General features: G+C 43.0%; 1 protein-coding gene across 1 annotated transcript in view; it reads right to left on the reverse strand.

Moving 5' to 3' along the window:
- Window positions 1-308: 308 nt before the first annotated feature.
- Window positions 309-25,053, reverse strand: part of COG5 (component of oligomeric golgi complex 5) — a gene marked incomplete at its 5' end in the record, with an annotated part of 202,901 nt that continues 178,156 nt past the window's right edge. Inside the window, 5 exons of the mRNA XM_082015559.1 lie at window positions 309-1,933; window positions 12,396-12,475; window positions 13,035-13,161; window positions 13,648-13,724; window positions 23,965-24,202. Coding sequence (XP_081871685.1) covers window positions 1,819-1,933; window positions 12,396-12,475; window positions 13,035-13,161; window positions 13,648-13,724; window positions 23,965-24,202 — 637 coding nt within the window. The 3' untranslated portion in view covers window positions 309-1,818. The remainder of the gene's footprint in view (window positions 1,934-12,395; window positions 12,476-13,034; window positions 13,162-13,647; window positions 13,725-23,964; window positions 24,203-25,053) is intronic.

Consider the following 25,053-nt stretch of genomic DNA (forward strand, 5'->3'; position numbering starts at 1 on the left):
GAAGATGCAAGATCAAGGTCTTACTATTGTTGTGACTTTGTGTGACCATAAAATACTGGCACCATCAAGTCGGACATGATCTAATAGGAGTGCAGATTTGCTTTTTACAATAGAACAATAAGTAAGCTAAAACTATCAACATTTTAAACCAAATTGCCTTATTTTTCTTCCAAACTTCATACATGTATCAGGTAATATAGGCTTGAAAAATGGATATCCTGTGGTGCTAAAGTACTTTAGAAAGAGGCGAAGGAGACGTGTATAAATGTTTATTTTTAAAAGAAAATGTACAAAAAGGGGAATTTTAAAATATGTAACAGCTGTTTATATACATTGATTTCTTATTGCTGATTAATATGTATTGCACAACCATATTATTAATTACGATTCTGGGGCCTGGGATTTTAAAAAATGGCAAAATGTATTATCAGCCTGTAGCTTCCCAGCCTGCCCGGATGCCAACAAGTTGCTGGAACATGCGGCAGACGGAGAGCGTCATGTAACGTAGCTCGGGAGCTGCTGCTTGGGTTGCCACCTATAAAGTCTGTAGCCACAAGGGAGATATTTTTGCAGCAGCTGGCGCTAGTGAGAGTTGTTATTTCTGGTGGAAACAAGGGCCCAGGACAGGATGAAACGAATAAATAGCGTTATCTCAAGAAAAATGGTGCTGTTGGTATCGTCACCATCATAGTTTTAACTCTGTGTTTTGTCTTTGCCACATATTCTACAATATTTTATTTTGCCATAAGACATCTTTATGGTGGGGGCAAACTTTGCACTTAACTATACGTGCAACACTTGCACTTTACTTTTTTTTTTTTCTCTCCAACTGTCTAAAATTAGAGTAGCTGCGTTAGGATTACAATTGCTTCTGCTGTGAACTTCTGCAATCATGGCTTTTCATGTACTAAACAGCTGTGTGTTTCTTTTTTTTTTTTTTTTAAGAATCACAACTGTAAATTTCAGTTTATGACACGTCTACATGATGTTGCCCCTAAGATTTTTGCACACTATATTCTTGTATATTATTTCAAATAAATTCATTAAAATTTGGTGTTGCGTATTTTGTAAAATGAAGAAGACTAATCACTAAGTCAGCCCTGTAGCCATGAGCACGTTCTGCATGGAAGTCTTTATGTGAACCCAGCCAAAGTATATTTTGATGCTTTGCTGTTAGGAAGTGGATGAAGAATTTAAAATACTGAATTCAGGCTTGGATAGATGATGTTCTTTATTACAGTTTAAGCAAAAAGAGAGTTGAAATCAATATAAATTATTTCAAAGCGAATAGCAGTGCAGTAGAGAATAATTTCTGTTATTTATAAATATTTTTACTTCTGTTAAAATTAGTGATTTTTAGATGGAAACTGATGATTCTAGCATTTCAAAAGTACGATGTTCTGAATAAGGCTAAAATGTACTCATTTAAAACTATACTTGTAGGAAAAGAGCTACTTCCTTATTTGAGATACTCAGCAATTGTACTGTAATATTTGAGCATGTTCTAAGCTTACACCTTTCTAAATTCAGAAGGAATGCTAAAGAATGATTCATTTTTATTAGGTGAAGAATTGCAGCACATAAAAATAGTATGATTTCTGTATAATATTTGTGTATAAATAAGTTCCTTTAATGCAAACATAAAGCAAGAACAGAGAAGTTTCTCAGGTGAAGTAGGTAAACATGTTTCACTATAAAGCTCATGTATTTGGGAATAATTTGCATGAACTGTAAGTACATGTGCGGCACCAAAGGCTGATGGCAGACACCCGACTCTGCTCCTGTCTGTCCCCTGTTGCGAGAGTTGTCCAAGCAGGTTCACTGAAGGGTCGACATCGCTTTCTGCAGCAGCTGAATCATTATGGGATAGACTGGTGCAAACTCCTTTCCCTCTCTTGTTCTTACTGACTGAACGTAAGCTTCTAGCGCACCACTAAAAAAAAAAAAAAAGTAGCTAAAGCAATTAAATAGCGTACAAGTACTGAAAGTTCAGGATCTGCAGCTGAAGGTAATAGACTTCTTCCCCATTAGAGAGTTTTCCTCAGGTGATCCTGCCTGTCTCTGTGGAAGGAAGTGGGCAAGAAAGGCCTTACAAAGCTCTACATAATTGTTTCATGATCTTTCTCTCCCTCCTTGCATGTTCTGAGGAGCGAACAAGTTAACATTTAAATAAGCAGCAGCAGCATGTTGCAGATGGCTTGAAATGACAGCTCTGACGTACAGACTGGGGTATGTTGCTGTGCTGGTAACCTTTAGAAACGGAAAGAATAGACTCCAGCTGCTGCAGATGCCAAGAGGACAACTTAGAGGATGAAAACTGGGGCACTGGTGAACAACCCAGCTGCCCTTAGGTGATTTCCTGGCCGACTCTTTTGAACTGCCGCCATCCTTCAGGAAATGCTGCGCTAACGCACAGACAAAGCATATGTGTGTGTCTTTGCTGTGTTTGTCTTACACGATGCCGTAGGATCTCGCACACAGAAGTCGTGTGATTTACACAAATACATTTCAAAGCTAAAAGACGCAACTGTGATTACATACTTGCCTGTATGTAATTTAACCTGCTTTACAACACGGCCACCGTTCATCCAAGGACTCTAGTAAATAGTATTGCTCAATGACAGCATATCTGTAAAAGACTTTAAATCTGTTCCGATTACGACTGAGTCTTGGCTTTGGCCAAGAAGGCCAAGAACATCCTGGCCTGTATCAGAACTAGTGTGGCCAGCAGGAGTAGGGCAGTGACCATGCCCCTGTACTTGGCACTGGTGAGGCCACACCTCAAACACTCTGTTCAGTTTTGGGCCCCTCACTACAAGGACACTGAGATGCTGAAATGAAACTACTACCTGAAAGGGGGTTGTAGTGAGGTGGGTGTTGGTCTCTTCTCCCAAGTAACTAGCGATAGGACGAGAGGAAATGGCCTCAAGTTGCGCCAGGGGAGGTTTAGATTAGATACTGGGAAAAATTTCTTCACCGAGAGGGTGGTCAAGCATTGGAACAGGCTGCCCAGGGAGGTGGTGGAGTCACCGTCTCTGGAGGTGTTCAAAAAACTTGTAGACGTGGTACTTCAGGACATGGTTTAGTGGGCATGGTGGTGTTGGGTTAACGGTTGGACTTGATGATCTTAAAGGTCTTTTCCAACCTTAATGATTCTGTGATAGTAGCTCATTAAGTGAGGCTAAGTTACTTTTGCCATACTTGCATATAGCTTCTAATTTAATTGACTTTCCTTTTTGTCTTCTCCTATGTCATGTAATAGATACAATGATCTTGGGCTTTCCTTCTAAGACCCTTTGCTTATGTTAGGTTCCATTTACAGCAAAACTGTGACATTTAGGAAAACGCATGCACAAACCACCAGACCCCTTTTTCAAGTGGGGACTAAGACAACTCCCAGTACGTGGCTGCTCCTCGATGGCTGCAGCGCTAACAGAGACTAGTCACCGACCTTCTGGGCGTACCCAGAAGCATCCCAAAGGGCAGCAGGTCCCACTGCTGATGCCCAAGCAGCAGCAGCAGAGCTGAAATTGTCACTCTGGGTCACCGAGTGGGGAAGCAGTCCTGCGTTTTGTCTCCTGCATTCATTTAGGGAAGCGCGGGCCACACGCTCTGGCCGCCCTGCCAGGGGGGGCCAGGGGGGTTCTGCTGGGTTCTGGTAACATGGCAGGAACATTCCCAGTCCCACTGGGGCAAGGTGGGTGCTTGTTGTGCACAGCTGGTGATGTGAAGGGGGCTGGGGGGCTAAGGGAGATGGTAGCACTGTCAGGCATATAAACACACATCAACTGCTGTAAGATGGTGGGCTGGACCAACGGGGGCACGGCTGCGTTCATGGTCGCTGCCGCCCCACGTGTGCCTGCTGGCAGCTGGAGGTGATGGGACATCAGGAGGCATTTAACTAGCCAGGGCCTAAGGAAAGCAGAAACACCCAGGAGTCAGACCCCGCCTGTGTTTCACAGAGTCTCCTCCTGGAGTAAGACGACAGGAGACAGGAGAGGCCCAGACCCCTGTGGGATGCTGCAGCACTGGGAAGCGACGTAAGAGCCCAGCAAACCTGGCAACCAGAACAGGAGATGGTAGGAAGAAGCGGGCCGTAAGACGCTTTGTTGCCTGCCAGCAAAGCTGCCGTTAAACCAGCAAGGGCTCCGAACTTCCTGAACAAAACCTAAAACCCACCCGCGTCACCACGCTGCTGGGAATCTCCAGCAAAGCTCCTTTCTCAACACGTGGGAGATGCTCCCGAGGCCAAAAGCCTGTACTTGGTTTGCGGAAGCGAGGCTGAGCTTTGGGCTCTGAGAAGCCGGTGACAGCGATGACAGCCCAGCCCCATGAGCTGGTCCCGGGGCTGCATCCGCTCCCGCCAGCGTGTGCACACGTGCACACGCAAGAACACACACTTGCAGTCAGACTCCCTGGGCTGTCGCTAATGGAGCCTGACGAGAGTGAAGCGTGCAACCGGGCCAAGCACAGGGTGGGAATGAAACAGCCCAGGCAGGAGGCGATGCCCCGCGTCCACCACAGCTCCCGACGGCCCCAGGCGGGGCAGCTGCACTTCAGACTCCCGCTCTGCTGAAACCCAGGGCCCATTGCCTGCGCCGGGGGTGGTGCAAAAGGAGGCTGGGCTGGATTATTGGAGAGAGTTGGGAAGTTTCAGAAGAATAAAGTGACTGAGCAAAGAAACAGTCCCTCATGCCGGCAGGGGTGCACTTGAGAGCTCTTCAGTTTTGGTAACAGCTTCCTAGTGAGTTACTGCTGAGGGGTCCACACCAGGTACCAACACACTCTGAAAAGTCACTTGGCATTTTTTGCACATCAACAAACAGCAAGAGAAAAGTTATCCCCCATTACAGCCAGAAAGACAGGGAACGAATATTTATTTTATCTAGCCAAGATAAAGCTGACTTTTTGCGCCTGGTCAGCTCCCTGAAAACCTTCAGCCTGCTTTTCCAGATGGTCTCTGGGGACCAGCATGCATCTACAGGGAAAGAAGCAACAACTAAAAAACTGCTTGCTGCAGCCACAAAATGCTTCAGGTGCAGCTCACCTCACTCCCAGCAAAGGCCATCAGCACAACCGACTGCAGAGAGATCAGGCACATCCGCAGATAAGTTTTAAATCTCAAGATTTAAAGAGGAGAAGCAAGAGTGGGGGAAAGGGACAGCAGGCAAGTGTGCTTTTTAGATAAACTGGCCTCTCATGGCAATGAGGGGTGGAGCAGGTGATGAGCAGCCTGAGCAGAAGGTGGGAGATGCAGGCAGGGAAGCCTCAAGGATCCCATCAAGATGAGGGAAGATGCTTCAGAAGAGCCAGGTTTGTCTCACACACTCAAGTCCTCTGGTCAGCAGTAGTCCTTAAGCATGTTAGATTTTAGTTACCTTCTACAAAGAATAGTCCCTTGTATTAAAAAGAAAGCTGAGAAACCCCTGTGACAGTTTTCTTAACTCTAAGTGTCATTCACCTTGCTGAATCTCTCCTCTTCCACTCACCAGTGTCCCTCTCTTTTCATCTATACACTCGCCAAAGTTTGTTGGGTCCAAGTAATTTTTAGAGTCATCAAAAGCTGAAAACAGAAAAAAACATATTGACCTGCTTAACTTAGAAAGCTCTGACACCTCTTGGTGAAGTTGTGGGTTTGCATCATTATCCAGATGGTAACACTGCTATCCCTTTCTGACTTTATCTCCTTGCTTTGAAAAAGCCCTTGAAAAAGATGACAGAGATAACCAGATCCCTTCAGATGAAAGGGAGAAGTTTTACCCTACAAGCAGCACCCAAAACCACTCAATGTCAGCCCTTGATAATCCTGAGCCAGACCGTTATCCCCACCAGATCAAACAAGAGTGAATGAGATTTAGGCTACGTTAAGTGCCAAACACCAGTATTAGAGTCCTGCTGTCACACTTTCCAGCAGCTTTTATCTTTTTTCTTTCTCTCTTTCCTCAAAAGAATCTGATATAACTGGCAAAACCAACTCCATCAGTGGCAGCCGCTGTCCTCTTACAATTCAAAAAGCAGCTCAGAGGAACTTGGCGAATTGTTTGGTGGCCTCAGAACTGCCCAGACCCTTCTCCTTCCCAGCAGGGACCAACAGCCGACAGAAGCTGATCTTTGTCAGCTCTCTTCTGCTGTGCTTCCTCTTCTACTGTGGCTTTGCTTGCGTTGTTTCAAAGAGACAAACTTCATCAATATGACCAACCCAGAAGCATCTTAACTAGCTCTCTTTTCCGCTCAAAAGACAACCAATAATTACTACTCCATCAATACTATAAGGTGAATTCTCAGACATTTTTCTAAAACAGACCTTCTACAGCTTTATGTTGAAAACAAAAGCTTTCTCAACACTCTAGGACTAAATGCATGCACTATTTTCCCATGTCCCATCTTTGCATCTCCAATAAAAGTATTTAAATGCTCTAAAGCTGAATGTTAAGATGCAATTCATAATCAGTAACTTGACCTGAAACGCTAAAACAAAAGCTTGGTTTTTCTCAGACAGTGAGAGTTTCCCTAATGGCCAAATCCACGACAAAGGCATGGTGAGCCCCGGCTTCCCACCAAATGTAACATTCACGTCAGGCTCCTTTCACGTGCCAGCCTTCAACTTGCAAAGGTTATTTTGCAAATGCCACATCTCCCATTGCTAGGGATTTCACTGTAACCCTGGGGGAACAACTGATGGGAACTGCAGTGCCAAGAGAATGAACAAGTCATGGAGAAACATCTACCGCTGAACAGAGGACACTGTCACCTCCAGAACTGGTCTGGAGAACCACCTGCTCCACGTACCCATCAAGGCAGAGCAGCAGTCTGCCTCCCACGTGGGCAGGTGTAAGAAAGCGGCTGGAGGGGTCTCACACCCAGTGAGAGGGTGAAAAGCTGCTGCAGCTGCTAAAGGCAGCGAGCCAAGAGGCAGCTGCAGTCACCGGGAGCTCCATACCCTACCTGGTGACCATGGAACTGCTCATAATCATGGTCAAGCTCTGATCAGCTCAGGAAACTCTCCTCTGCATTGCTGCCCATGGTAATGACATGATGGCAACAGGCCAGGAAGCCTGTCCATCCTGTGAGGAACAGCATTCCTGGTAACGAGAGGTCCAGGTAGTAAAACAGCAGAAATCATGAATCCAGGGAGAAAGGATGTTTGGAGTCCAGAGAATAACAGTGAGGTTGCTTCAGAGTGTAAGGGAAGAATGGGATGGGAGAGGTAACTGAAAGCACCGATGGTCATGAAGTAGACATGATTTCAGAAGTGCATTGGGATGGGAATGTTGTTTCTCTGAAGACAGTTACCAAGTCTTAAGTGTGGGATTTCGGGATGGCGACGTACAGAAATCAGGACAGTGCTGGAAGCTGCTTACGGCACAGCAAGGCGGCTGCTGCTGCACGCTGCCAGAGCTCATGGTAACAACTGGTAACAATACGCTTCACTGAAGTCGCCGAGATGCCTACGTGGCTGCACCTCATTTTGGGAGATAAATTAGTTAGTAGCCATGTTAATACTTGAAATGCAGATTTTATGATGACATTTTTGTAAACTTTACTGGTCCTAGCTCGAACGAGCTTCTGTAAGCTATGCTGGCAGCACAGGATTCAATTCAGATGCACCGTTTTACCATTAAAATCTTGTCTTAAAAAAAAGGTAGGCTTGCTCCTGGAGAGGACACTGTGAAAACACTAGCGCATAAGTACTTATGGAAAAATATGGGTGAAAGCAGTATCATCAAGTCTCCAGCACATAAGAAATCACAGCTGTTGTCATATAAAAAGATGTAATTTATAGTTACATTACCAATGTATAAGATGGAAGAAACCCTGTTTATGTAATATACAAAACATACTCTTGAAGGGATTAGACTAAATAATGCCCTAAATTCAGCATCTTCCAGTCTAATAAAGGACATAAAACCTGTTCAGCAATCTGTTTCTATTTTAAAAAGACAAGCTATGGTATACATTACAAATATTGTTTGTAAAAGAGAGCTATGGAAAGAGGGTTGGTGGGATGTTCTGCATATATTAATGCTTCATTAAAAATGCCATAAGAAGTAAGGAAAAAAAAACCTAAGTTTAAGATGCCCTCCCACATAAGGAAAAGGATTTTAAAGCACTTATTAAATTACTTCACTTGCTTGAGCAAAAACATGAGCTTTCTTGGAAATCAGGACAAGCTGGTTATGTAAGACCCGGATAGATAGATCTTTTAAAAAATGTTGTTTCAACCCATGAAGATTTATATCTACCATTAAAAGAAAAAAAAAAAAAGAGTGTATGATTTGGGCTGTGGTTCTTAAAGGGATCTTAATGTGTATCATTTACTCTAATTAATTAGTTAATTTTATATGGAATTGCAAATACTAGCACTACCCTCCTGGGCTCTGACTCGGTCAAGTGGAGCCTGATTTCAGTTGTAAGCTTCAGAAGAGGCAGGGATCATCTTTCTGTTCAGCAGCGGGGTAGTGCCCTGCGTACTCACGCCCTGATCAACAAGCAGGGCCACTGGAGGACAGCAGGGCCAGACTTCTCTTTAGTGTTTTGCTAAAAGTCTGTTTGCGCTGCAAACTTCAGGGCAAAGAGGAAAGTGGAAGATAAGCTGTGTAGGAGCACATCTGTCTGACACCGGATCTATTTAATCGGGTGCTGTGAAAGTTACTGTAAAACTGAACAGTAAAATCTCCGACAGCATCATCTGTAGGACACCAGATTAGCAAGAGACATCTCTGACTTATTCCAGATTGCGTAATGGGGAGATCAAAGGAACCGTGCGTTGACAGACAAGCATCAGTGAGAGGCGGGTTTCTATGAATGGCCCGGTGCTGGCGGGGAGTGCTTGGAGGCGCAGGCGTCGCGGCCCGTGCGCCGCAGCCCTCCCGCCTCGCTGCGTGGCTGCCGCCGGCTTGGTTTGGCAGCGTGGAGCAGTGACCCAGCACGGCTCTGCCGCCTGTGGCAAAGCTGTCACGCTGCTGTGCCTAGCGAGACTGTACCCAACGCACAGACGGGGCTTCTCGTGGTGGTCCCCAGGCTGGATTTGTCCCTGCACCCTGGCAGGGTAGTGGTCAGAGCCGCTCTCTGGCGCAGGATGTTGCTCATTATGAAAACGAACCCTTCACTGGGCCCAGTTTCACCTCTGCTCCAGCGACGGTGAGCTTGAATAGGGGAGTTTACTCAAGCTCAAATGGCGAAAGATTAAGAATTTGGCCCTTAGGTGGATGAACTGTCCTTCAGGTTGGTTCAAATCCTGCCACGTCTAACAGGCAGGTTTCTTTTATGGAAGAAAAGTTGAGTTTTCAAACTTAATTTAAAAAGAAAAAGAAAAAAGTGCCCTGGCTGCTTAAAGCAGCACTCCTTTCAGCACAATCCCTGCTCCGGGAGGACGCCTGCAGCAGGGTCATCTCACCTAACTTTAAATGCCTGCAGGGCAGCTGTCTGCCTGAGCGCGCTCCAGCATCCCAGCCCACGCTCCCTTCACTGAGCAGAGAAAATGGAGCTTTCAGGACACAATGCAACTGACCTATTTTAGGTACCTACTTCAGGATGAGATGAATCACCCCCAGCAGCGCCTGCTTCTCTCTGTTGACTATAAAGGGAGTCTAGCTAATATACCTCTGGCCAGGTAAATCCCACCCTTCATGCTGAATACAAGCAGAAAGAAAGGCACAAAAATGTTCAGAATACTACTAATTCATAACATTAACACCACGTTGCGTATGAAGCATTTAAAAATCTACAGAGCGGAAGAAGCACTGCGATTAGCATTAATATGAAGCTGTAAAGATTCTGATAACACAAGTAAATTAATATCTGAGCAGCAGGTCCCTAGAGTAATTGCACGGTTGTTACAAAGGAAGTTGCAGAAAATTACCATTTGCAAGGCTGCAGCAAACGTAAAGATAATTTCTTGATGTAGATCAGTGCAGGGATCTGAAGGCTCGAAACATCCAAGGTTCAATTAGCACAGATGAACAACTACAGGCAGAAAAAGATTGAAGAGGGCGACTGACTGCAGACAAATGAGCAAGACGCCTGTAGTTCAACCTAGGTTCATATGAGATGCATGAAGAGCAGGCTCAGAAATGTTCCAATAGAGTATTAAAGAAAATACGAGTGAAACACGGTCATACTAGCAACTTAACATTTGCTTGCCTGCCTTATGTACGGATAACCGGCCCATTTAGAAATGACTAACAGGCATGAGAGGAGATGGTAAAAAGGTGAATGCATACAGCAATGCCTACAGAGGTTACCAGTGTCTGCAAAGGAGAACCATTCTCTTCACTCACTGCATTCAAGGGTTGGTCAACTAGCCCCTGCTCTTTGCTCCCAGACATGCAGTGCGACGCGAGCTGCCAACCAAACTACCCAAGGGAAGAGTCTGCTTGACAAATCCAGTGTAGTTAATTCATGCGACTCAGCAAAGGTGCGTGAGTGGTGTCTGCAAGCGGTGGGCCTGGGGATGGATGGAGAGGCAGCCCAGCGTGGGCAGTGACGAACAGCCTTGCTCTGGTGGACCAAGAGTAGGGAAGAGCCACTGGAAGAGGCCTTTGGGAAGGGCAGATCTTCAAAGCTGCCCTCTCCATGCCCTGGATGTCAGATCAATGTCCAAGCACTCCACAGTGCAAAACAAAAGGACTACAGTCTCACTGTAAAATGCTCAAATGATAACCTTGCCAATGCAGCAGCAGATTCTCAGGACAACAAAGTTAAAATACTTTAATAGTGGTATCTCGTGCAAAATGAATAAAGGATTCAATGAAAGGATTGAAATTAAAAGCTTAAGTATTCCAGCTACGCTACTTGATCTAATGGATGACACTGTCTCTGCCTAAAAGCCTTGTCCCAAGGCTTGTCCCTTAACACCTCCATGTTCAGGACAATTTATCCGTGTCTGAACATGACCACCAGCAAGCCCATTAACTGAATCAGTCTGGATGAAATTTAATTGCAAGCAAAGACAAAAACGTGTTGTAGTTTAAGGATGGCATTTTCAAATTTGTGTAAAAGAATTGAAGAGAACAAAATCCCATCAGTTCTCAAATGATTTGCATTCTTGGCTTTCCCCAATATATCTGAAATCCAACACTGTCAGTTTTGCCAGTACTAACAGGACAGAAATTACAATCAAAACATTCATAACTAAGTTACATATACAACTGTATCAGCCCTGTACCTATTATCCATTCCTCTGTAATCCAAGGTGTCATGGCTTGAGATTCAAGAAAACCTAGTTTTGTAGCCAAACTAGACTAAACTACATGTGTGATTTTCAGAAAATACTCTTCTAATATTCATATGAAGCGACACAGTTTGTATTTTAATATTTTGGAAATAAATCCTACTACATCTACTGGTCATCAACTACTATTTCCTTGATTGGCCTAAGCACTACACTGGACTGTATGGTGCCATCAGCTTCAAGAACTGTAAATTTATAGCGGACTCCTCTTGGCTGCTTTAAAAGTGTGGACAGATAATGGTCAATTTTCTCAAGCACAACCACCGCTGGAACTTAAAAGTCAGCTTTTATGATTTCAGCAAAAGACGGCAACATGCATGCATGAAAGAGCAAGGACGGAGTTGGCTCCCAGGCCAGATGGAGTCTGGCACAGCTCTGTGTGATAACCTTTCCCGTGTCACCAGAGTGGGTGACACCAAGGTCAGGACAGGACACTGAGAAGGTGGCTGTAAGAGGGCGTTAGGAGCCAAATGATCATCCAAGCCTTGAATCCAGAGGATACTCGTGCTGGTTCTGTCATATTCAGACAACACATCTGTTCTCTCTAACATACTTTAAAAACCTGCTTGTTTTGAAAAACAAGACACTTCATAACTTTTCCTAACATTTTAAGATGCAAAACAGTATCTAGCTATAAAGTCATCTACCCTAGGAAGATTTAAAAAATCTGACATAATTATCACTTCCTAAATATCCTGGGCTGATTTGCTGAAGAATAACATTACAGGGCTGTAACAAGGGTCTTCCATTTCTAAATTCCTACTTACACTTGCACTGTTTAAGCTTCCAAAGATTCTCTTTCCTGATACAGAAGGCAGAACAGCTGCAGCCTTGACTTTCCAACAGAAGAGAGAGGCAGTTTTGCTAAAACACAGTATTCATTTAAACCATCATTGTGCATGGTTTCCTTCTTTTGCAAGAGGATTATGTGCTCTTTCCAACTGGAGGGTTTGGATACAGGTGGTGGAGGGGAGTGTGCAGTTTATATATTCACCCATTTTTCAACTCATTCCATGAGTGGAGAGAGACTAATGGTATTTATGATACACCTCCTATAGCACTTTTTTTTTTTTTTTTTTACTTTTCCAGACCAGTCCTGTTGTGCAGGTAAGTTACGGCTCCATTATCATAAATGTAGAGAAGAAAGAAGCATGATTTTTACCGTATGAGAGCAAGCCTGTCTTTTTCAGATGGATGATCATCAAGCCACTGGGAGTAGCGGGCAATGGACCACTCAGCCCTCTGATACAGAGAAACACAAACACGCACGGATTATACATAAATGTGAAAAAGGAAACACACACACCAATTTCAGAATCAAAGATGACATAAATGAAGGCCACATGAGGCTCTCTTAATACTGCCGTGATATAGAATGAGTTAAGGAATCAGAGACAATCAACAGAAACCTCCCAATATGTTATTTGGGAGCTCAGAGATGAACTCATGCATCAGCTGTTTGCCCAGTTCTGACAGGGGTTTGAATCTAGATTTCCTGCATCTTATATGAGCAGGATCGAGGCAATTTGCAGTCTGGGATAAGACCTGCAATTTCTTTTATGAGCTGACAGAATATTAAAGAATTGAGAGGCTACTTAAAATCAGGTTATTGTCATCCTACAGTTAATTAATCAAAATATGAAGTCAATGACCATAACACCTTTGCCACAATAAAAGCAAAAGCCAACAAACCATATAAAGTATGAGCTTGAATACTTTTTAACTAAAATAAATAGGGCAAACTACAATGTTCATTCCTCCTTAAGACATCTCAAAAGAAAACACAGGTTGATCTCATTACCTGGAAGGGTGATTTTAACTCTGATGGTGCTCTCGTAAACAAGAACTGAAGAATAATGCTGAATGGAATAACCTCTCCCAGAGCTGGACTACTGGCAATATGCTCACTAGTCTGGAACAGCAGCGGTCTGGAAAAATGTAACAATATATTTGTGAAAGGAAGAAAAAGCTTATCTTATGCATTAGAAAAATGCCTATATGGTGGCAATATTGCGTTAGGATAATCTGATCTTTTTTCACTAGTCTGCATCTTAGGTTTTCAACACAGGTTCAGTTTGTAAAAATTTACAGAAGTTGCCTATTGTAATTAAACCACACAGGTCTGTAAATTTTGTATTTCAGTGAAAACACTTAAGGAAACTATAGAACTCACTGTCATACAAAAAAGCAACACAAAAAAGTACAGTTTGGCCAAACATTTGCATGAGAAAGACTGTTAAATCATAGTTATACTCTGCATAAAATATAAAAGAACTTTAATCTACTTCTAATTTACTGGCGGGTGTTGCCAAAAAACCTCTCAGTTCACGCAGAACTAACACGAGGTAATAAATCAGTTTTGAAATACAGTTTGGTCATACTGCTAATTGCTAGGTCTCGCAATGGTAACTCACCTGAATGACCTCAGCTGTCTGTAAGATTTTCCTAGGTCAGAGACTCGCCGACACAGTGGTGCTACTGCTAACTCCATCTATAAACATAAACATTTTAATTTGAATTAGATTGTCCCAAAATATAAAACTTGGTATTGAAGTAGCCTGCCTTTAAGCAATACTCCAGACTTGTAGACCAAGTTATCAGATTCTTGCTGGTGGCTGCAATTGAGACAAGAAGCTATCTTTTCCTTTCATACTCCACTGCCCAAACTAAGACTTTTGCCTTATTCTTGGCAACACAGTAAGCATCCCTTGACAAACAATGGCGACAGTCCATGGCTAAGCACAGGAAGGGTCTCCTGAGCTTTCTGAGATTGAAGCTTTGTTTCTTGCAGCAGATTTATTTTGTTAGTAATGAGTTTCCTGATGAAGCATTTATGCCAATATCCCAAAAATCTGATCTCACTCTGGGAAGAAAGCAAATCTAGGCAGGTCTCCACAAACCACTTCTGAAGTACTGAAAATGCATACCCATTTCAGCTAGGCACCCTTTCCGTTGGCAAAGGACAAGGTTAAGGTGATTCCTTCTTGAATACTCAGCCCCAAATTCTGAGGCACAAAACCTGTGCCAATTAGATAGAAGGCAGCTGGGAACTATTGCCACAGGGTCATACAGAATCACAGGCAAGACAGCATCAGTAACATTACTTTCATACTCGTTTTCATACTGTTCAGTCTCTGAATTACAGCAGATAATAACAAACATTTTTAAAACAGTTTGTTTTTTAAGCACTATGTAGTTCACCTGCCTTTTTGAACAAGAGCCAGGCTCCGTTCGATTTTTACATCATTCATGTGAGACTAAATTCTGTCACAGGCTCTTCATTAACAGTGAGGACTCAGAAGTGAGAAAGAAGAATTTCACTTCCAGATTGCAGACTGAACATGAACATTACATGGCAAAATTTCAGTTAATATGCGCACTAACACAAACACCATCAATCAAAAAAACCCATAGGTAAAGTAATTTTATCCAGGTATGAATTAAGTCTTTATTTTTTGTATTCCTGAAGTGTCAGTCAACAGAGGGATGCAATCTTTATTCTCCACGTATGTTTTTTAAAATCCTCAACTTGAAAGACTGTTCAGACTTTGATTTCCACGTAATGCATAATTGAGCTAAGTTTCAAAGGACAAGAGCTAAAATAAATAACAAGATCAAAACCACCATACAAGTAGCTTCCCATTTAAGTAACATTGCTGAACAAGTTTCAAAGTGTTTGTGATAAGATGCTATTTACAGTGAAGTCTTTAATACTATTATTCTTTCCAGCTGCAGCATTTCAGCATTTCCTCACGGCTGCTGGGCCGTGAAGCCAGTAACTATGCTGGGGTTCCAGCACAAACAAGAAAGATGGTATGGCGAACTACGATGCCATAATTCATCTAAAACCAGAAGAAATTAAATTAGCAATTAATGCAAATCAAGGCCATACACTTCAGGCAGCTATCTTAAACAGCAGGTGGCAGGACGGGAGTCATCTCACCTACTTCTCAACATCTACAGGTTCTCTTCATACTCAATGGAGAGAAATCGCCACTCCTGGGGTGTGATGCATCTTTCCCCGAGGCAGACATCTAAAACAGGTCAGGTGGGTCGTGTTGTAGGAGTGTCCACCTACGTGACACTGGATCAGGCAAAGGTGGGAAAACCAAAGGGCCTCACCCATGCACCTACACATCCTCTATAGGCAAGGAGAGGAGGGCACCTCTGAAAGGCGATGGGGAAAGCTCCACAGAGCTAGCCTGCAGGCAGTGCAACGCCACTCTCTGAGCCTAGAAACCTGGGAGTACATGCCCCACATCAAGCACTTCCAGGTCACTTGAAATCTACACTCTGTGTTGAGGACAATCTCGCAGAAGCAGAAAATGTATCCAGGAAGTGGAAATAAGGATCTTTGTCTTCTGCTTTCAGATGAATGCTCCAGCCCTGGGCAACAGCCAGGCTCCCTCCTGCCTGCTGCCCTTCCAGCCCCACAATCTTCTAGCCTAGGCTACTAACTGGCCCTTTTCCTACATCTGGGTGGACCCCTGCCCTGTGCCCCCTAACCCTCACAGCCTGAGGGCTAGGCCACCTCTTCCGCACGCAGGCACAAGGGTTACCTGTTTCTTCGGCTGAAGAGCAGGTACAGCCCAGCTCTGCAGTTCCTGAGCAAGCAGGCTGACCACCAGACAGTGTGGAAGGCATGCCGTGGAAGCCAACTTCCCCACCCTCGAGGAGGAGCCGTCAGCCGCTGCGTCGTGTGCGAATTGGGCAGCACAAGGGCGCGAGGTTGGGTGCACGCTCCCCAGACAGGTAGGTTCTCCCTGGGCAGGTTCTCTGGCAGGGAGGTGCTCCAGCTCCAAACTGCGATGAAGCTTAGAGCAAGTTCAGCATGTTGTTTCCCCAGGTCCCTCGGGATACTTCTGAGCACGTATGGGAGCCAAGAGGCTGGTCTGCTGCACAGGATCAGCAGCAAGTGGCTGAAGAGAGGAGCTAATTAAGCAGGCTTTGCTGCACCACTATACAAGAACCCTACAGACTGTGAAAAACAAATGGGAGCAAGACTGATTTTTTTCAGAGCTTTTTTTCAGGCATCAGTATTGGCTAGGGAAGTAACTGATACCCTGCAGGAGCCGGTGTCCCAGCTCTGGTGGGAGCCGCAGGCTTGTAGCTGTGAAGAACCAGGGAGAAGATAATTGGTTTAGGTGCTTTAGAGAATTTGATAGCAGGCAACAAACTGCCCCTCTGACTTGTGGAAACAGAGATGCACAGATCAAACTGTACTCATGAGGGGAAAGAAATCCCAGCACAGCGAACTACAATTTTGCTTAATAAGTTTTAAATGATTGTTTCACTCCTGAAACATAATATGATGTAATGAGATGTAAATTAGACTTTCTACAGCTTGACCAATTCCTTATCAAAACAAATTTAAATTATTTCTCTTGAACATACTTGGCAGTTTCCATAAATCAACGTTTTTAGTCTTAAGTACTAAAGAATAAAATTTACTTTGGAAAATTCTGTTACTTCATCTTCAACCTTTATTCACTGTAGGAAATTATTAGTATTGCTCAAACTAGATAGATTTAATGGCAGCAGATGGTTGATTCGTGAAGTACTAGTTGCCAAAGAAAAAAATTGTTTTTAAGCTTTGCAGCATACTATACCATCTCAAATTGACTCATGAAGAGTGGGAATGAGTGAAAACTAATGTGGTAAAAATGTACATAAACCACGGAAACTTTTTTTTTTTAATTTACAGCACTAGTCTGCTATGTGTTATAACCCAACTTCTCCAATAAAAACTATATTTCACATAACAACTAAGATTGTTTTCTTCTCTTGAATTTTAGCTCTTTGTCTGAGCCCAGCGATGCAGTGAGGTGCTACAGCATCCTTCTGCTGTTAGTGTTCATTTCTGCAGGCCCACTGTGTGGGGTTGTGTGTCTCCACCGAGCGTCGAGCCGGCCGGCACCGCTGGCCCAAGAGGAGGTGCTGAGAAGGAACCATTTGGCTGGGAACAGCTGCTGTTTTTACGGCGCTGGAATTGGGCAGAGGATAGAGCCTACATCACTTCTTGGTTTTGCTTCCTGTCATCACCTGAAGCTGCATCAACTGTTGATTCATTTTACTGTAGCAGCTTTTGCTGTGATACACAGCTTAGTTTCCAAAGCATGTTGGTGAGCTTTTACAGGTCGGGTGATGTTTTTGGCTGACTGCAAGCCAGTGTTTGTATGGCGTGTGCAAGGCCTTTCATACAGGCACGTCCTACGGGCTTCACATATGTACAGATGAGCAGTATTTTTTGTTCCTTTTCCAAATTTCTCTCCCAGACTGCAAATTTGAAAATTCAGATGTCCAGGTTAAATTCAGTGACAAATCTGGTGTCTAAGGAGTAATTTGCAACCACAGAGGCTTGATTGATTAACGTGAGATAATCATTAGCACAGGATCCAAGAAAAGTAGTTGGAAGTGTACGTGCCGGCTGGAAAAGAAGGGACAGCTAGAACAGAAGAAGTCCTTATGACTCTCCATCGCTTCTTCTAACTTTGTTCAAAACCCATTGCTTTTCCATGATTTAGTCATGTTATTTTGCTATGCTTCGCAGAACACAGTGGCAGGCTCCTGCCCAATATATGCTGCTTCTCAATGATTCTTGCTCTCTAAGCCTAAAAAAGCTATATTATCTTTTCTTCTCTTATGACCCTGCCATAGCCCATGGCTAGGTGATCAATTATCTGTTGAACTATTCACTGGCTAGTCATATTGTAAAAAATACATCACATGGCTGGCTTCTCTAATTGGATTATGTTCAGCAACCCAAGGGTGAAGTCAATTCGCAGTCCAGATACAGATAATGCATATATATTGAAGAGCACTTTGAAAAACCCCATAGCGAAGTTATTGTTTAGTGCCTATTGTGGTATTTTCAAGATCTCTCATTACTAAACAGCTGTTTTTTCAGTTGGAAAATCTTAACATTAAATTTTTAGCAATTGTATTTCCTCCTGGCCAAGATGAATTCCAAGTTTTTAAATATTAACTCAAAATGCTTGTCTCTAGCCATTCACCAGGAGAGAATGCTTTAACAAACAAGGGAGCAGAAGAGCTCTGAACTATTATATGAAAGAAGCTGGCCTTGAAGGGATGTGGAATTTGATTTCTCCCCCATGCACCAATTCCAAAATGGCTGATGTTTAAGTAAATCCTTCAGCTGTAATACCTCCAAAATAACACACATCAGAAAATAATTTCCTCCTTCCAGTAAGATAGTTAGCATTAAACATTAAGTGCATTTTAGCTTTAGTAGTTTCCATCCTTATGCCTAAACCTGTGATTACAGCATCCTGCTTCTCTCATTTCTCAGCAAGAAACTAGAAACTAAAATTTTTAGGGAAAATGATAAAAAGCATTTTTACACTTGTATCATCACGTTTGATCAAATGAGCAAATCTGTTTACATTTTTAAAAATCCAAATGCCTAATATTCTTGTTTTAATGCCACATATTGAATCAGGAAACCAGATTCTGACCATAGGCTAACCAACAGAGAAGAAACATTTCTTCTGCACTAAAATTTAGCATTGTCAACTTCTACAGTAAAAACATTTTTCTAGGAAAATTCAATAAAACCAAAACACTTCGCAGTAATTTATTGATAAAGACTTGAAGAGTTGGTGTCAGTGTTAACTATGACCCATCAAAACTGTTTGAACACAGTACTGAACAATGCCAAAAAACTCGATTATAAATCACACCTAGATAAGAAATATATGAAGGTATATATAGAATAGTATTAACTCAAACAGGACCAATAAAAATAGTTCATTTGACAAGGCTAAAAATAATCAGTCATGACATGAGATGGGCTTCTTGGCATAGACAGTGGCTCCTGCCTTGTATGTCACTCCAAACATACACCCGTACTATGAAAAGACGGGAAATCATGTCATGCCTTCATGCCATGAAGCATAAAGATTACTTAGTCTTTGCAATTTCCAGACTAGTTTATTTCAATGCAGTTGTGATGTGTATTTGCTTTTAATAAACAGCTATTTTCCTATATCAGTTTACAAACTTTATGTAGCAGACTACTAATTTCCATGCCAAATAATACTGTAGATTCCTTGTTTCTTCTAAATACAATTCTCAATTTATTTTGATTATAATTTCATTCTTTGCTGCATTGTCCAGCACTTTCATTGGGTTTTAGGATGGCCTGAACTACAAGCTACCAATCCCAAAGTGTGCCTAAGTGTAAGTAAGTGCTGTAACAATTCTGAATACCAAGCAAGTTAAAAGGTCCCCTTGTATCCCCCAGAAACAACTCCTCATTTCAGCAGAAAAATGTTGAAAAACCATCAGGGCTTGCTGGATTGCTTGCCTCCAGGAGAACATTTTTTTCAGTCTGACTAGTACTGAATTAAAAGTCTTAATTGCCCTTCACCAAGGACAAGTCCTGCATGACCAACGTAGTGGCCTTCTGTGATTTAGTGACCACATCAGTGGACAAGGGAAGAGCTACTGATGTCATCTATCTGGACTTCTGTAAGGCCTTTGACGCAGACCCCCACAACATCCTTCTCTCTAAATTGGAGACATATGGATTTGATGGGTGGACTATTCGGTGGATAAGGAATTGTTTGGATGGTCGCATCCAGAGGGTAGTGGTCAATGGCTCAATGTCCAGATGGAAATTGGTGATGAGTGGTGTCCTTCAGGGGTCTGTATTGGGACCAGTACTCTCTAATACCTCATCAACGACATAATGGGATCGAGGGCACCCTCAGCAAGTTTGTAGATGACATCAAGCTGGGTGGTGAGGTTGACACGCCTGAGGGACGGGATGCCATCCAGAGGGACCTGGACAAGCTTGAGGAATGGGCCCATGGGAACCTCATGAAGTTCAACAAGGTCCTGCACCTGGGTTGGGGCAAGCCCCAGTATCAATAAAGACTTGGAAATTAAGGGATTGAGAGCAGCCCTGCAAGAAGAAGGACTTGGGGGTACTGGTGGATGAAAAGCTGGACAGTAATGTGCTCTCACAGCCAGAAGGCCAACCACATCCTGGGCTGCATCCAAGGAAGCGTGGCCAGCAGGTCAAGGGAGGGGATTCTGCCCCTCTATTCTGCTCTGCTGAGACCCCACCTGGAGTCCTGCGTCCAGCTCTGGAGTCCTCAGCACAGGAAAGACATGGACCTGTTGGAGCAGGTCCAGAAGAAGGCAACCAAAATGCTCAGAGGGATGGAACACCTCTCCTATGAGGACAGGCTGAGAGAGTTCAGTTGTTCAGCCTCGAGAAGAGTACTCGAGAGCCCCAGTACTTGAAGGGGGCTTATAAGAAAGATGGGGACAGACTATTTACCAGGGCCTGTTGCAATAGGACAAGGGGTAATGGTTTTAAACTAAAAGAGGGTAGATTTAGACTAGACCTAAGGAAGACAGTTTTTACAATGAGCGTGGTGAGACATTGGCACAGGTTGCCCAGTGAGGTGGTAGATGCCCCATCCCTGGAAACATTCAAGGTCAGGTTGGATGGGGCTCTGAGCAACCTGATGTAGTTGAAGATGTCCCTGCTCACTGCAGGAGAGTTGGACCAGATGACCTTTAAAGGTCCCTTTCAACCCAAACTATTCTATAATTCTAAAAAGTGAAATTTGGTATTACATATGTGAATACTGAATTATGGTCACCTTAAACATACAAAACCAAAAGAAAACAAACTGATCCTGGAATTTATAGGAGTGGAGCGAAAAGTAATCTTGAGCAATTGCCTGCATGAAAACCAAGAGCATGGTGAATTCAGCCTGTAGACTGGAAATATTGCAAACAACGAGAGTCCCAAGGAACAGCACAGTATGTGATAATAACCTTGCAGCACTGCAGACATTTTCTAGGGCTTAAAATATTTCTGTGTTCCTGTAAGTACTGATCTTCATGAAATCATATTAATGATATTCAGGCATATTTCAAGCCTGTCATACCTCTGTTTACAGCTGCCACACTAGCACACAACTAGTCTTACTACTGAAATATCTGTAATGCACAAGATAGCAAAATGCAATACTGACACTGGAAACAGGATAAGACATTATTCAACAGAATTACAGCAATAATTCCTAACTGTATAAGTAGTTGAGCCTTAGCCAAGAAAATTGGCTGTTGTGCACCTCGCCGAACCCAGCTCTGAATGAAGAGAACTTGAAGCCTCAGTTTTCCCCCTCTGTTGTTTTAAGGCAAGTCATCAGTAAAACACGTTTCCAGTGCAAAAATTTTCAAATCTGACTCTCAGCCAAAGCTATTCTGCTGAGTATAAGGCAGCTGTAACTCTAACTCTGAATGCCCTGAAAGAAATATGCACAAGCACATGAGATACCCAAAATCTGATGCAATCCAAGATTATTTGACTTACTGCATGCATGTTTATAATTGGACCTCAAATTAATCAAAGCTTCTGGACAGATTTCTGCCAGGTCTTTTGCTTGCAAGTAACCCCAAAACACCAAAAGGGGTTTTAGATCTCAAAAGCAAGTTTTAAGCAGGAACATGTAACTCATTCTGAGCAAAAATTCAAAATGACTCTGTAAGACAGAGCACAAGTAAAAATGGTTTATAAACAAACCTCCTCCTACACACAGAGTGTCTTTCCAGGCAGGTCCTTTCCTTTGGGTTTGGCTTTAATCCAACTATGCAGTGCTTTTCTGGGACTGAACAAACTCTTCACGCAGTATTTATGGCCACTTTGAAAAATTTATCCTTCCCATCAAGCCCAAGGCCCAGCTAAATACCTGCTCCCTGCTGTCCACAGCCCAGAGCAATGGCAACCTCCCCTTCTCTTTGGAGGAATCAAGCCTTTTTCTCGGCAAAGCCAGGTGCTATGGGAACGAGAGTGTGGAAATGAACCGAGTCCTGTTCAAGATTACAGCCACATTTCAGCAAATGTGCCCAGGACTCCTGGCTGGGTCAGAGCAGTTACAACCTCCCCAGTGGGGCTACCAGGAGCTGGTGTCATGGGCGCGTTCCCCAAAACCACCAGGTTTTCAGGAGAGGCAGACACCCCCCAGAAAACATGGATAAAAGGCAGGTTTCATATACCAAACATTTCAGTCCTTTTTCTGTTATCCCGAGCAACAGGATATAGTGTCCAGACTATTCTGGACACTACATCCCCCGTGCATCCTGGGACACCTTAAGGAGCTCTGTGTAGCGATGCTCAAAGGCACAGAGTGAGCATTGAGGTGGCTGTATGGGGCTGGTGGGACACAGCCAGTTCTTGTCTTAAGCCCACGTCTAAACAAGCCAAAAATATGGTGCAATGTGAAGATGAGAAAACACAAGGCAGCCCTCAGATGCAGCAACAGTTGAAGGCAGTGGACAAGAATGAATGAAAAAACTTTTTTTTTCTTCTACAATACAAAAGAAGAGAAATCAGAATATTTATCTTCACACAGTTGTCCGTTCAGAAGTTATATGCAGCACAGTGGGGAAGAGCACACAAATCACCCTACACTCAGATGAAAACATACCTTCATTTTTCACTTAAAAGGCAGCCTGTGTCAGGATGAGAAAAATAAGTGTTTAAAAAAGATAAACTAGTGATATTTTTAGTATTACTATAATAGGTGCTTAGATCGGATGCTCTTTACTATAGAATTAGGTGAAATTTATATGAATTACTTTAGTACTGCAGCATAAATTACAAAAATCATCTATATTCCTTCCAGAAGAGGAGTCAAGCGTCTTCTTTTCTCCTCCAATTCTGTATCAGTGTCTTCAAAATAGAGAAGGGAACAGAACCTTCCTACTAAAAGCAATTGAAAACTTCCCCTAACTTCTATGGTTAAAGGCCGATTTGCTACTCTTGAGTAATGAATACAAAAACTTTACTCAGAAGTGTGTAACCCACAGGCAAAAGATACAAAGCAGCCACAAGCAGGAACGGAGATGGCAGGGATTCCTCTCTCCCTGCCTTCCTCTCCCACCTCAGTTACCTACCAGCAAAAAGCAGCACTTGGTATGTAGACAGCTGGTGCTAATTCCCTTTTCCGCTTGGATAATAATAACCAGGACCCTCACACCAATCTAGGTGTAATCTAGGCTGCTGTATTCTTTGGCAAGTTAATCACAGTGTTACTCTTGATGAATTAATTTTGAATATAGCAGATAATGCAGACAGGTAGTGGATATTAATCTGGCAATTTGTTTTGTGTTTTAGTCCAGTCTAAGAGCCAGGTGAAGATAAGAGGCAGATAAGTCAATCAGGCCATGAAGAGAACCCCACAAGAAAACTGCCCTTCTGTAACCGAAAGGGCAGTTCTTCCACAGGGTGTTAGTACTTCTTTAGCTTGTCTCCTACACTGTCGGGCAGCTGAGTTAGCAATTAACCACTGTGGGCACGGTGATATATAAAGCGATTAAGAAAGCGACGCACCATTCCATTAGAAGAGAGAGAAAGAATGAAGCGAATGAACAATGGCAAATGATGGACGTTCCAAAGAGGTCAGACAAGCAGGATAAAATGTCAAGACGCAGCTGAATTTAAATGCAACAGTCACTTGATAGGAAGCTGTCAGACCTCCCTGAGTGTGCCTTACGGTGTTGAGGGATCTTCAGCTACTTAGCGGATGCCTTTCTCAGGATACAGCACCTCGCTGGAGAGGATGTTTAGAACTGGAATGCACCAATCTCTACAACTGCCTGTTTATACACTGATGGGGACAAAAGTATTGATCCTTTTCAGCGAACACAGCGAAGTTAACAGTAAAAAGCAGAAATCAGTATTAAGGTACCTGTGCAAAATCTGCCGCAAGCCGCATCTTCCCACCTTCACCAAGGGGCCTTATAAGACTGGCATTGCGAATGAAAAGTTCAATTGCTCTTTGAGCCATGGCTTCAGTGTTATCAAAGACAAAGTCAAAACATTCAAAATGTCTGAAGTAGTCGCTCATGACTCTTGCTATAAAACCCTGTAATTCTTTCATGTACAGAGAACAAGGGACCTCTGGTTTTCCTGAACTGGATAACGATCTGAAAAAAAAAAGAAAAGAAAAAAGAAATGGGGACAGCCAAATTAATCTTTAAAACACAACCAAAAACTACTGGATTCTTTTTAATTTTTTTCCTACTCCACAAAGTCATGCCATGAATTGTAGAGTCTCATTTCTGCTCAGAATAAAGAGCACGTAGCTCTTTCTGAAACTGTAGTAAAAAAATATCTCTTTATCAGCCATTCCCATCCTAATAAGATAAAAGGAAATCACCTCACTCCTACCAAACTTACAGAGCCTCCACCAGTTTGGAGCCTGAATCTCAAATCCAGCCCCTAAATTTAAATGTCCCAGTTGTTGATTTGAAACTCTAATACTGGATCAGAAAGTACAAGAACATGTCACAGGGTTACTAGTTTAGTCTATCCCACACCTGTTCTCTGTATAGAATTAGTTTCCTAGATTGCTCCAAACCCAGGATTATAAAGTCAATTTAATTATCACAGAAGCAGCACAGAAGCTATAGGACACAGAAATCAATCACCTTTCTTTGAATCACCATCAGGCAAAAGAGCTCTTCCAAAGTCAGGAACCTGAGCATGCAGGCTACCTGACAAAACTTAGTCTTTGGCTGGAATCAGTTTATCCAACTAGAGAGGTATTTTGCTAGTGGTGGCAAAAGAAAGATGGATAGGGGGATAGGGTCTTTTTTTTTTTTTTTTTTTTTTTGGTACAGTCAAAAGGAAAATTTAAAACACCTCTGAACATATACTATTTTCAGTGAATCTCCAAGACAGAAAGCAGGACATCTGATGATGATATAAGCAATGTCAGAAGAGAGATAACAACCAAAATAACGCTCAGGAAGGAAGACTCAGTTATAGATAGGAC

This window comes from Phaethon aethereus, assembly GCF_964289735.1.
Source record: "Phaethon aethereus genome assembly, chromosome: 1".
NCBI lineage: Eukaryota > Metazoa > Chordata > Aves > Phaethontiformes > Phaethontidae > Phaethon > Phaethon aethereus.